This window comes from Ailuropoda melanoleuca, chromosome 2 (assembly GCF_002007445.2).
Source record: "Ailuropoda melanoleuca isolate Jingjing chromosome 2, ASM200744v2, whole genome shotgun sequence".
NCBI classification, from domain to species: domain Eukaryota; kingdom Metazoa; phylum Chordata; class Mammalia; order Carnivora; family Ursidae; genus Ailuropoda; species Ailuropoda melanoleuca.
In genome coordinates this window covers 48737475-48752291 of record NC_048219.1, presented here as the reverse complement: position 1 = coordinate 48752291, position 14817 = coordinate 48737475, and the positions used below count along the sequence as shown (strand labels likewise).

The 14817-nt window shown below is 37.3% G+C and overlaps 1 protein-coding gene across 4 annotated transcripts in view; it reads right to left on the bottom strand.

Moving 5' to 3' along the window:
- Nucleotides 1–3257: 3257 nt before the first annotated feature.
- ST6GALNAC3 (ST6 N-acetylgalactosaminide alpha-2,6-sialyltransferase 3) overlaps nt 3258–14817 on the bottom strand; it is a 543122-nt gene continuing 531562 nt past the window's right edge. For all 4 annotated transcript variants that reach the window (XM_034653712.1, XM_034653715.1, XM_011221915.3 and 1 more), the window contains one exon: nt 3258–14481. In XM_034653712.1, the coding sequence (XP_034509603.1) occupies nt 14295–14481 (187 nt within the window). In that variant the 3' untranslated portion in view covers nt 3258–14294. The remainder of the gene's footprint in view (nt 14482–14817) is intronic.

The following is a 14817-nucleotide window of genomic DNA, read 5'->3' as shown; positions in this document are numbered from 1 at the left end:
TATTCCTATCATCACATTGATTTTAAAAACTCGACCGAATTTCTCCCTGTTTTTGTCCTCTTTCCGTCATCTCAGAGCCTATCCGGTGCCAATATGTTTGGAGTTCTCAGTTCCCAATGCGTTTGTTCTCATTTGGAAAGCCAAATAACAAACAAGGCATATTAGAAACAGATTTTACTCCCTCGACTCTTGATAATGACTGAATTAATACTACTTCATTTATACCTATGCATCCTGCTGTGCTTCTGTTCACTACCAGAACTCCACTCTAAATACGTAATATTCTTTTCTCCATTCACTTGTACATTTGTAAACATGATAACTTCTTAAAATCTTTCCCCCTTTTTCTTGATTTTTTTTGGTAATGGCAACTCCATGGGATTATTTTTAGTTGTATTCATTCTTTCAAGTTTTATACTATATTTATTACAACTTCGTATATGTTGGTCGATTTGATCCATGGTCAATCCTGACATAGGAAAATATGGAAATTTTACCAATCAATATCAAGATGAGAAACTGAGACATCACCAATCTGCCCTTTCCTTTTTACTATTTAGAATTCACATATTTTCCTTCATATTCATGTGTCACTTTCATGTGGAAGCTTTTTTTTTTTTTTTTTTACCTCTTCTAGGTAAAGAAGGAGAGGTGGATAGCTTGTAGCTACTCTGTAATGATCCTGACTCTTGCTATTCATGGCTTTATGTAATCCCCTCCTCTTTAGGAAGGGGATGTTTCCTCTTTAGGAAACAACTTCAGGAAGTTGTTTCTAGCCAATAGAACACTTCAACATAGACGTGGTGTCATGTCTGTGATTGAATTACAAGAGATTATAACTTTCATCTTGCTAGCAGACTTTCTTGGTGACTCTGATAAAGCAAGCTGCCATGTTGGTGAGCTGCCCTATGGAGAGGCCCACATGGCAAGGTATTAAGAATAGCCTCCAGTTTACAGCCATCAAGGAACTGAATCTAGCCAACAACCACATGAACTTGGAAGTGGATCCTTCCCCAGCTGAACTTTGATGGGGTGTCGCTCCTGGTCAACACCTTGATTGCAGCTTTCTGAGAAACTCTACAGAAGAGTCCCAGATAAGCCATGCCTGCATTTCTGACCCACAGGAATTGTGATCTAATAAATGTGTGTTGTTTGAAGTGACTAAGTTTGTGGTAATTTGATACATAGCAATAGATAATTAATATAGTTGGCCTTTGGGCTTTTATGGCATTCTGTACATATTTTTATTATAGCACTTATCACATCCTTTTCTATATTGCACAGATAACTCCCAAATTTATATCTCTAGACTAGACCTTTCTCTTGCGCTTTATATGTAAAACTTCATTTCAATGTCCTATATATACCTCAAACTGACCATATCTGGAACTCAATCTCTAATTTCTTCTCCTATTACATTTCCTATCATAAATAGTAATATCAATATCTGCCCAATTGTTCAAGCTAACAACTTGATTTCTCTTCTGTGATCCTTTTTAAAAGCAAGTCAGATATATGTCTTTCTTTAAAACCCTTCTATGCTTTCCATGCATTGCTAGTATAATAAAGTTAAAATCCCTAATGACAGCCTGTAAGACTTAAGTTGCTTATTTATCTCTAACCACCACTTTCCACCTCCACTCCTGTGATTTTCCTCAAGCCAGCCATAGTAAGTAAACCTAGATTTTTGAACTTGTCATGCTTTCTCTTTTCATCATTTTCTATGTTATACTGTTCCTTGTCCATGCTTATCTTCTTCATACCTCCTTTGCTCAATTTGCTTCCACTCATTTTTTCTGATCTCAGCTTAATTTCACTTTCACCAGGAAGTCTGCCTTGATAATCCCCTTTCCATCTCTTGTCTGTGTTAGGATTTCCTCTGTCATTACCTCCAAAGCACCTGTATTTTTCCTTTCTCAGCACTATCCCATTGTTTGTGAATGCCTATTCACGTCTCTGTGTTTCTCATTATGCTGTAAGCTTTCATAAAGGCAGGAACTGTGTTGAGATTTTTCACCCAGTAAGTCCCTTATGCCTAGTAGAGTGTTCCATTTTAATTTGTATTTCCTGTTCACTGTGATATTCAGCATCTTTTCAAGTGCTTATTGTCCATTTGTATATCTTCCTTGTGAAGCATATGTTCAAATTGGTTGCCCATCTTAAATTGAGATGTTTATCTTTTTACTATTGAGTTGTAAAAGTTCTTTATATATACAGGATACAAATTCTTTGTTGGCTGTGTGTATTGCAAATATGTTCTCCTGTCTGTGACTTATATTTTCATTTTCTTAACTGCATCTTCCAAAACATTTTTAATTTGGTTAAATCTCTATTTGCTAATATTTTTCTTTTATGAGTTTTGCTTTTTGTATCTGAGGAAATTTTTGTCTAATCCAAAGTCAGGAAGATTTTATACTTTTTCTTCTACAATGCTTATTGTTCTTCTATCCTTAGATCAATCACACATCTCAAGTTAATTTTTCTATGTGGTGTGAGGTAAGAGTTGAGATTCATTTTTTTCCTATATAGATATCCAGTTGTTTCAGCACTGTATGTTGAAAAGACTATTCCTTTTCCATTGAATAACTTTGGCATCTTATAAAAATCAATTGGTCAAGTATATGTGGACCTCTTTCTGGGCTCAATAACCATCGCTCATGAGATCACCTGGGTAGTCCTTCTAGCTGAATAGATAATGGAGAAGAACCTTTTGGAAAGAACATAAGATTTCAGCAGAGATTGACAAGAAACATGGAAGTTATTAATCTTACAATTAGTTATTTCCTCTCCCTTTACTCATTCTCCACCCAGAGCAACTCACCTACCACACAGGACAGTACTTTTTCCTGGACTAGGTCACTTCCACAAAGATATAAGGTTATTCAGGTCATGAAAGCCATTTAATCACATAAGTGTGACACCTCTATTAGATTTTCTTTGGAAGCTGTAGACAACAAGCGAAAGTTGGGACAGGTGCGTATTATGATTTTTACTTTCCCGGTCTGTTCTTAGCCCTGCTTAAGTCTCCAGTTAGATGCATATAGCTATCATTACATTAGAAAATTTTCATTTAAGCTCAGTAGATAAGTACAGATGAAACCATCATAAGAAAAAGCATAATCAGGGTAATTCACATTCATGGTAACTCTTAAAGCTGAGAGTGAATGCATATCAAGAATAATAATACAAGACTAATTGATCTATATGGATAAAAGGGATAAAACGAATCCATATTTACACCTTCATTGGTTCCACATCCTATGCTATTTGAATTCACAGCTTACTTTGAAATGTCTTTGAAAGGTACTGTTTGTTCAATGAATACATTTAAAAATAGTACCAGAGACTTGACTGAACCCTGGGGTCCCCTAGCAGATTTCAGAGCAGACAGGAGAAGAGTTTTTAGCATTTTACTATACCATGGACATTTTCATTTCACTTTTCAAAAATAACTCCCACATTTTCAAACATTGCTCTTCTTCTACAAGACACCGCTGTCAGAAAGCTTCATCTTGCGTTTGATGAAAGCGTCTTTATGACTTGGTGGCTGTCTCCTGTGTTAATAATTTCTATAAGGCATTGTTAATAGAAATTCAAGATGCACTTCCTGAGATCCACCGTGTGCTGTGCCATCCTGAGAGTTTGAATCGCCCTATAGGTATATTTGAACGTTACTTGCACATATAATGACAATTTTTATATTTGAATCATTTCCTTAGAATTCTTTTACTTCAGTATCATACACATTTTCATTTGCATCATTTTTGTGGCCATTAACTTGTTGTGGGTTATCTTGTAGTTATTTGGAACTTTGATTTAGTTTTCTAATTTTTTTTTTTGTAAACTCTATAAAGATGAGCACTATAGCCTACCCCTCTCTGTACTCTCCAAAGCACTAATGAAGTATCATGAATTTGGTTATATTCCATATATATTTGTTAAAATAATATTTTTGTATAGATATTAATAAAAACCAGGACTAATTCCATAGTTATATACTAATCATATTAGCAAGCTTCCAGTCTACTTACATTGCCAGGAACACAATTAAGCTCATGGCCTATCCAATTTTCAGTAATGAGAAGACAGGTTTGACAGTGTGGGATGATTAAAATGCTTAATGTTCAATTAGTCTTCTCGGATTAAGTCTAGTAAAGGAAAAGACAGGTAATTTAAAGTTGTATTATAGGGAATATTATTTTACAAAAACCTTAAGAGGGCAATTTGAAAAGGGCATTGATTGCTCAAAACGTAAAATATCCAAGGCACCATTTTTGAAAATACAAAGACCAGATAAAAGGATTATAAATATACTGAAAGTGAGTGATACAGACTAGAAACCTGAAAAATGCAGCAAAACTCATTATGAAGAATTTATTTAATCTAGCAGAAATAGGAAAAGGTGGACAATATAAATGACTCTTAAATCTATAGTGACATCTATTATCATAAATTACCAACATGAGGAATGCTATGATATCAAAAGTAATTTTCTTGAGTCATTAGATTTCAAAGACATAGCACAATAGCAAGTATATAAAAATACGGATGTGTGAAACATGAACAAACTTCCCCCACTGGGAAGCAAAGAAGTTATAGCTCCTTGTGAAGCATTTCAAGGATGAAGTCAGCAATCAGCAGTAGTAGAGTTGGGGTTGGTGGTTGCGGCGTGTACATGTGTGCACCTACCAGTTACGGAATGTACTCCCAACATTTGGGAACCAGCTCTGAACGTGAACTTGGTGAAATTTGCTATCATGAGAAATAAGAGATGGTATCTGAATATGCTGTTACTAAGGCAAGGAGCCCCCAAACTCAACCATTTTAGGCTGATTTTTTCAGAGCTTCCGTGTCAAATCTTGCTTTCCCACATGGAGTTGCATCCCATTTCAAGAACATGTGCTTTGGAGGGGACCTTGGGGACCAAGGAATCCAACTTTATATCTAGTTACATGAAACGCTGAACAAGTAGGTGGTCTGATCTGTCTGTGAATATTTCCCACAAATTTACTCATTCTAAAAACCTACACTCTGATTTTGGATCTTTCTCAATGTCGTGAGATAAAATCTGAAATTTCACACATTGGCTGTAGTTCTGTCCAATGGAGACACCGAATTTGAAACTCATTTTGTACCTGCATTAATGCCTTTCAAATATTTGAATTTAGTTCTTCCTAAAACCTTCTATCAAACTAGCTAAACATTTCTAATCTCTGGTGCAATGTAACTTCCAGTTCTCCCATGATCCTGGTTGCTCTTCACTTGTTTCCTTTCTTTTGAATGAATTCTCATTTGTCTGTATCTTTAAGGTATTGTGACTTCCACTGCAATAAAAAATGGGCGAAATATTGGAAGAACTAATTCATGAAAGAAGAAATATAAATTTCCAAGAAATATGTAAAAGTGTTTAATTTCCATAGTAATCAGCTAGATGCTAATTGAAACAAGAAACATTTTTAGCATATGTAAAATTGGCAAAGATAAAAAAATAATACCAATTTTTGGCAAGGGTGCTGGGAAGCAGGCACCTCTGTACACTGGATAATAAAAGAGAATAAAATCAGAGTTTTCAAAAACTGATGAACAAGCCTATTCATCATATAGTGAAAAAGGAGAGAATAACAGTTAAATATATTATGGCACAATATATCTATTGAAAAATGTTGTAGGATAATTAAGTGACATTGGAAAAGTGCTTGCAATTTCTTATTAAGGAGAAAAAACAAGTTTTGAAAACACTTCCAGAAGTGGTCTGATCAATTCTGAATCTTGCTACCTCGCCTTAGACTCTTCCATGCATCTTAGGTCACGGCGACCTTTTAAATTGCTATGTAGCACATTAGAGTGTTCTAAAACCTCCAAATATTTTTCAGGAGTACTGCTGTTAAGTCATGCTCTTGTCTTTTTCGAACCTAAATGCCCTGCTTAACATTTATTCCTGTCAAATTTCATTTAGTTTTATTGAACCCATATGTTTGTGCTGTTGAATGCTTTTTTCCCCTTTTTATATTGTTCCATATTGAACAGCCACTCACAGCCCCTTATGATCCACAGATCCATTTGCATGACATTAATGTCCTCATTCAACATTAATGCCCCTTTATCTATCAAAGATTATAGAGTATATCTTTTTTTTTTTTTAACTAGGGATGAAACCCATTATAATCAGTGTCACCAAAAGATGTGTGGGACAAACCATTTTAAGTTGAAGTAAAACTGCCACTAAAGATGGAAAACCATTCTAAGTGAATTGCTTTGTATCTGTTATACTTCTATGGAAATTTAGGCATGAGGAGGAAAATTATTTTGGAAGACTACATAGATTTTTAAGTGACTTCATAAGCATAGAAAATAGTATGTTTGCAAAATGTTACCCACAATAGATGCAAGAACTCTTAACAATGCATGGTGGTGTAAGATGCTGCCAGTGTGTGTAGACACGTGTTCTTCAGCACCTTTAGCCATGGGCTAAGGGGTAGTAAGAACCTCCATTTAATCCTCTAAAGCACCTTCAGATATTATCACCTGTTACAAGCCTTACACAGAAATTCAAAGCTATGTGATTTACCAACCAGGTGTTGTAGTTTCTTATCCTTAAAAGGAATTCCACATTGATCTGGAAGAAGGTAAACACTGGCAGCTTCTCTTCTCTAATCATTTTGTTTTTAGAGTCTCAACTAATCTCTCTCAATGGACAAACTAAGAAAATTTATATGCTAACATACAAAGTATTTTTCCCAAGACAGCAAATACTTTCCTATTAGGTGAGGAGGAACTTTAGGATGTGGAATTCTGTTCGCATTAAGGGAAAAGTATTTCTAGATGGCTTCAAGAAAATAATGTACAAAAACAGAAAGTATTGAGAAAGGAAGAAAAATGTTGGGAGCTGAAGAGAAAAATTCTGAAGGTCCTCTCTCCATGGGAATATACCATGTGCTGGATAAGGGGAATATGGACATATTAGAACACCTTTCCCTGAACAAGCTCATACGCCAATGTGCATAGAGAAAGGGAGGGGCGTGCATAAGAGATATTTGTTATTTTCAGATATGAGAACCATCAGTTTCATTTTTTACTTAAAAAAAAAAACAACAACAATCACAACAATGCATAGATCAGAAGACCAAAGGGAAGTTGATCTTTCTGACATCTTACAAAGGAAAGCAGCACACACACAAAACTAGTTGATCAGAGGCAAGAACGGATCTATCTTATGTTAACCAGAGTTCACTAAGACATTAAAAGTCACACTACTTCTACTGTTGGTAGAATTCAGTCACTTAAAAGTGTTGCTAGCATTCTAATTTCTGTCTTATTTCTTTGGGTAAGGGAAATCATTTTCTCTCTTTTTGGCATTACAGGACCTAGAACAATATTTTGTTCCCTAGTTTATTTTGCTTGGGTGTGGGTACGGACATCCATGTGAAGAGACATTTTTTCTTAAGTGTTCTTAAGAAGGATCATCAACATAATTCATCCATACAGCTGCACAAAAGTGAGTAATTTTTTAAAGCTATGTTTTACCATGACTAAGAATATTATGACAGAGACTGCTACATGTTCACCAAACTCTGGTCCTTTTTCTCCTGGGCACATCAGACATTGCCCTCCTCTACCAGGCCACGTGACTGAGCCTGTCCAATAGAACGTGGATGAAGTCTGCACACCACTTCTGGACTTTCATGTGAAACCTCCAATGCAGAACACTCCATGCTCTTTCCCCATGAGCAGGCCAGAGGTTTCTGAGGGTGCAGAGGAGGGCAAAGCCAAGTGATGGGAAGAGCCTGTGTCTTTGAATCATCCTTAGAGACAAGCTGGTTGGAGAGGAGCATCTAAACAAACCTTATTCTGTTAAGTCACTGAAATGTTGAGATTGTTGGTTGTAACTATTAGCCTGCCCCAGCTAGGTATGGACTTTGGGTCAGACTGCCTGGGTTCAAAAACCTCATTTCATCACTAGCTGTGCCACCTTGGTCAAGCAACTTAACCTTTCTGTGCTTCTGTTTCTTTATATGTGACCTGGTGATAGTAGCATTACATACTCGCAGTACGTGAGGGGATTGAATGAGGTATACAGCCCTAAAATAAACATGGCATATAAGTTAATATTACTTTATTCCCAAAGAAGACTCTCATTTTAAGATCATATCCAAATAGGGGTCGCCTACAGAATTTGCTAGAGTACTGTAAGTTGATTTGTAAAATGAGAAACTGCCCACATAGAATGTTCCACTTCAAGAGTGCTGAGTTTTCTAGAAAGAAAATTAGGGAGAAAAAGAGGAGTGGAGGAAGAAAAGGAGGGAAGTAATGAAGGAGGGAGGGAGGAAAGAATGAAGACTTCTGTATTTTAAGCAGCTTATGTACTGACCCGACTTGCTATCAGGTCTGATACAGCAAGAAAGGAAATACGCCTCAGCATTAGATAGTTAATGTGGACAAAACACACTCTGGAGGCTGACCAACATTTTCTCTCGTCATTGTCCACGGTAGTACCCTGGATACTGAGTATATCGAGTATCTCCCCCTACCCCCCACCCCCACTCCTGCCTTGCTTTTTTTCTTTAAATGACACTCTCTGGCTTTGTTCAAAACTCCTCACTTACCTTGTAAAAGCAAACCAAACTGAAATATACCAGTAGCCCTTTGCCATTTAGTAAGCTTTATTCTAAGGCATGGTGCCTATAAATAAAGCAATATTATGCTAGAAAAAAAGCTCACCAAGTGCACAAATTGTGCGTTCGCAGTCTCTCCTATAAATAGACGAAGATTACAGGTTTTTAAAGTGAATGAGAGACTACAGCAAAAATTGTGTGAACTCAGAAAAATGAGTGAAGCATAAAATATACTGTATGTAATAGAAATGGGTATTTACTCAGTAGCAATGACAACAAAGTTAAACACAAGGAAATTAGTACTTTGAAGATTTGGTAACAAGGAACCACGAAATGCTCTGGTTTGTGTCCCTTTGGAGTTTCTCAGGAGACACTGCTCACTGTATCGGCAAAAATGGGAACATATGAAGCTGGCTATTTATTCGTCAAAATGTTCTTCACTTTTATGAAAGTGAGTTTCTATTTTTCTGAAGTCTCCAAGGCATGAACAAAAGGAAACATGTCTATGGAGAAAGAAGAGCTTTTCTACTCCATAAACAAATTGTGCCTGTTCTGAAAAGGGAAAAAAGTAGAGGACTTAAAAAAAAAAATAAATGAGGTTTTTTGCAAAGTTACAATGCCCAAGGACAGTTTTGATTTGATGCTTTAGCAATTTACATGGAATTTTACTCTAGTGGCTTCTCTAAGGTTCTGCAAAAACAAGCAACAAAACAATACGCTATTTCTGAGTCAAAGAAACCATTTTCAGAGCCCAGTGAATATAGTTTCAAAATTCTCCTCTTCCAACAATATCATATGAGTGGACTGTAAAGAAAAAACTCCTTCAATCTTGCATGATAATTAAGTCCTGTGGGACACTTAGGGCTGTGACTTACCTTCCAGAGACCCGGGTATCTGCCCTTGAAGATCCTGTGTGGTACAGAGACCCGTCGGAAACAAAGGGTAGAATTTCACTGGCCAGGGCAGATAATTTCACTAACTGGCAGCCGCACTGGTTTGAGGATTAGGACACTTGGTTTCTGGAGATAACTGGACAATAGGACAAGCACCTTCCATACTCAACAGTTCTTAGAGGAGTATCAGTAGCTTGATCATCCTTAACAACAAGGAAGTAAGATACTCACTTTTACATTCCTTGAATTAGTCCTACAATTTTGTGGTAACAGAACGTGGTGCAGTCTTAGCAATAAACATAGATAACAGAGAATAGGGACAATCACCTGGAAATATTCCTTCAGTCATGTGACTGTTTCTGCACTCAGTCTGGGGATTTCTCTGATCATGAATAGAATCAACACTACTAATTGGAGCCCTTGGATTCCAGGGATAGAATCATTAAGTCATTTATGCATTTTTCAGCTACGATTCTGTGCTTAAAAAAAAAAAAAAAGTTGTGGAAACGGTACTAGAGAAGGAGACATGAGATAAGAATTTGAGGCCTCAGGACTGCCATTAGTCTGTGTGATAGCCGTGGGCAAGTGACTTCACTTCTATAGGTCTGTTTCTTCAACTCCAAGATGGAGGGGTTGGACTGGCTGGTCTCTAAACTCCTTGCATCTCTAAAAGTCTAGACTACTTACAAAGGCTAGCACTGAAGAGTCACTGGATCTATGAATAATATTAAAATGATGAGGTCTTGCCTTTTAAAAGTGCAGTTGGGGGAAAAGCATTTTCCCCCTCATGACTCTGGGACTTTAAATCATTTGTTGTGCTAAGGTATGCAATCGCCTGACGTGGGGCAACATAGTTCGTTCTATGCATTCGACATGCCACATTAAATGCTAGATGGGTATGTTGTTTAAAAAAAAAAAAAAGCAAACCTTCTGGTTATATTATCTTGCTTATTAAAATGAAAACTGAGCTTATAATTAGCATCCAATTAACACAACCAGGTGAAGTATTCAGTGTTGTCTTTTTTCTAAGGAAGTAACAAGTGATTCTCTTCTGATGGCTTTATACTTCTGGAAAGGTCAGCAAAGTCCCCAATCCAGACTCTTGCTCCCACAACGGCTGATTCATTTCAAATCCTCAAAGAGTAATCTCCTTATACACTTTTCTTTTTTCCCAATGGTCACAGTTCTCTAACCATATAATAAAAAATCATGCAAATCTGAGTTTTGCTTATGCCAAATTCAAGCTTATTTGAATAAGGGGACCAATGTTCATTCACTTCAGTGTGAATGCAGCTTGATGTCGTCTTTTTCAATGTGACTTCAGCTGAACTGCGATCGTCAGAGCCTACAATACAGATTGCTATCCTTCTACGTCTGATTTGTGACAACTGTGGCATCCGTGTTCTCAGTTCTAGATGTAGCAGCTTCTCCAGCTTTATTCTATGGGCTAGCCATTGAACATTATCTCATGTACTCTTTACAATTGGTATGTATAATTTGGATTTTTGCTTTATTTTTTCATCAGGATTCAAAATGTGAACCAACAAATTTCACTGAAGTCTAAAATGGGTTTTCTGTGGTTCATACACATCACTGAAAAATATAGGATTACAGGTATGCTTTTACACACACACACACACACACACACACAAATTGACTCTATGTGCATATATACAAACATCCTGCCAAACTGGTTTTTCTTTGATAGGTTTCATAGCAAGGTAAGATACAGTCTAGAAGTTTTCTAATTCACATTATCATCATAACATATAAATCATTACTACTTAATCAGTAGGCTAACTTAGAAAGAACTCAAACATTCATTTTAAGACTCTTTAAATTTCCTCGCTTTTTTCTAGAATTCTGCAGAATTAAAAATAATATTTATTATTTCTAGCTTGCATGTTTTTAATGCTGATTTCAGCAAATTGTGGCCATTTTCAATAGTCCATTTACCTAGAACCTTGGATGGAATTGAAATGTGTTTGTTTTTTCCAGATGTTAATTAACTTCTGGAATACATATACACCAGTGATGAGTGAGTTCAGTTGAATTCTTCAATGTTCAGCTGCTGGGTGAAACCTTTCAGTTGACTAGAACCAGTGAAATTGGCCAGAAATTTGTGTGACAAGTTTGAATTGCTCCTTTGTCATTCTCTTCTCTATCCGTGAATCTTAGATGACAAATTTCTCAATATGGGAGAAATTACACTTTGTATTTCCACTAGAATTAGGAAGCTGAGGGTAAAGAAGTACAGGAAATGGAAGCAGAGAACATTAAGACCGAAGAGAACAATAAGTTACGTGATTCTATCAAAATGCTGATTACACTGGAAATCATCCAATTAGGTTTCCAAATTGAGGATAACTTTTTTGTTTTTGTTTCCCACTCTCAGAAAAAAGAGGAGAGACAATAGAAAGTGGGGCTGGGGTTCAGTTAAGAAAAAAGGGGGAGGAAGGGAGAAGAAGAGAGGAGAGGGGATGCCCCCCTCTCCTCTCCAGAGGAAACACTGACTTTTCTACACACACCTCTTGTGGGCATGGAAAAATCTCTTTCATGGAGAGGCAGGCGAGCAAGGAAGGGGGCCAAGTTTCTTATTAGTAAGGACTAAAATAAATCGATTTAACCCTCCATTTACCAGAAAACTAAATAAATTATGTCATTCCCTGAAGCATCCTGATAATCAAGTGTCCCTTTTTATTTAAAAGTGGAACTTCTGTATCACAACAGGGGGGAAACCATCCGTATTACAATTTTAACACTTGCATCTGTTTATTTTTCTTTGAGTGGGCACTTCTTTCCATCATTCGCTCAACAAAACCTGACATACATAGAACTGAAAAGCACACGAGGAAACAACAGAAGTGTTGATAGAAGTGGCATGTGGCCATTGTCTTGGCTCTGAGGATTGGTGTTGCCCAAAGGGCAGCAGAGAGCAACAGAGAGGCTTCTGCCCAGGATGGCCCCATTTAATGTGAACTTACCATGGGACCGAGCACTGGCAAAGACCTGCAAAGGGCTGCTGAGGTGAAATGCGTCATTTTCATCCTCCAAATCATTCTGTCAGCTAAGCTCGGCTGCGTCTTTTGAATCATTTGCAAGGACATTTTTGGTCTCTCGGCTACTCTCTCAGCAAATCAACCCTCTCATATTTAATGAGCGATGAGCGTATGGAGAACAATGTCATCTCAAGACGGGGACAGGGAAACTGTATTTCTCTGCGTTCATTCCCTCCTGTTGTCCCTGTTTCCTCATCTTTTCTCTACCTAAAAAGAGTCATTAAAAAAAAAAAATCAAAAGTACCTATGTTCACAGGAGTCCTAGTCTATAGCCAGGACAATCCTTGTGATACTTTTTGCATAATCCTGATATAATACACTGTATTTGGCACTGAAACCACTTGGTTACTAGTCTACATAAATGCTATTCTATACAAGTATTAGCAGAGGGAAAGATCTGGAATATATCAAAGCAATGAACAAATTACAGATCATCTGCTAAGGAGATGTCAGAAGCTGCAGGCAACAGCCCAGTGGAGTAGTCACAGGCATCACATAGGACAGCATAAGTATAAGGACTTTAAATGACAAAGCACTTTGGACATTAAGGTCATTATTAGTGTTGTTATTATGGCATAACAACTGATACACTGTGGGGAAAATAAACCCCAAGAAGGCAAAAGCTCTGGTCAGATTTAATACAAGGAATCATTTCCTCTCCATGTCTAACAGTTGGCACTTGGCAACGATAATGTAATGTATGGAGAGATGCATCTGAGCCTATAAAGTAGAAATTTGAATATACAAATATATATTATGAAGTACGGCAGGATACAAATCGATGTAAAAATATGCTTTGCTTTCCTTGTTTCCTGATTTTAAAAAGCGTGTATTTTTGTGTTGGTGGATGTTGAAGCAGAGTTAGCAAACCCTTTCGGTTATGTTTTAAGAATGCTTTCACAGTATATGTTATTACAGTGCTGGTATCTTACACGTTAAATAGCTTTCTGAAATATTGTGGACTCAGCCAAACATAACTAAGCAGTAATAGAGATCACTCTAGTGACGTGTTTAGTTACATTGTTTGGGGGAGTGAGAATGGAGTGGCGAGAGTGAAACTTCTTTCAGATTTGCTAGTTGGCCCATTTTGAAGTAAGTGTTTGAATTGTTGAAGAATCCTGAGGAGTAGGATGTCCTGCTATCTTCATTGTTAATTAGGAAATGGCCTGAGGCTTTGGCTGTAGGAGGTACTATGGGAGCACGGTCTGACTCCTTCCCCGCCTCTAGGCTAACTAGTAACTGTGGTACGAGACTGGTACCCAGACAGCATTTCTTGGGTCAGTGTTCGACAATCAACCATTCTTCAAGGTGCTGGAGCTGCTCGAGTTCAAGAGACCAGAGAGTCAATAACCTGGCCTCACGAGGCCAAATCCCATGGCTTTTGAAAGTTACTCACTGTTCAAGAATTCTGGGCAGCTATCTTGAAGGATAATCTTCCCATTTTTTAGGTTACTGCTGTCATGTTACTGGCCTTCATTTCAATTCCAGTTAAATTATAAAGTGCAGTATGTAATGTTGAACCTTCGGAAAGAATGTAAAGAGCACATCCACCCTCCATGAAATCCCAAGTTCAGATTACTGGCAGAGTCACCATCCGTATCTGAGAATGTACAGAAGCTGATCACCGTTGTTCCTTTATCGTCACCACCACCAGCACTGACATCATTAGCATCACAGTTGTGGCGTTACGATCACGTCAAGGGTTGTGGCGAGATCAGGAAAAACTAACATCAAGACACTGTCCAGTTCGGGTGTGTGAATATTATCCTGTGTTTCTTGGCCCATTTAGCAAACACTTTCTTTTCAGTGATAAACCTGTGCCCCCCATAGGGGGCATGTTCGTGAAGAAAATATTCATCACATTCATCTCTTCCTTGTTCATAGTAATGATAGGGGACTTTTCTATAGCCTTCTGTCCTAAAAAAGAAAAAAAAAAAGAAAGAAAGAAAGGAAAAGGAGAGAAGAATTGAGATGAAGAATGAAGCATTCATTTGCAAGAATCCATTATGTGCCTAGTAAATGCATTTACTTGCAAACCCATGCATGATTCTTGTCCATGAACTCAGTTAAAAGCTATTATGTATAAAAGCTTTTAGGAAGATGTACCAGATCCTTAGTGCTTTAATAAATCAAATAAAATTTATATATCACACCAACTGCATTCAAACATATACCTGTCTTGGAAGGAGGAAATGGTGTATGATGGAGGCAAACTTCGGAGAGCCTGATGCTCTCACAAAGCTTGAAGGAGCT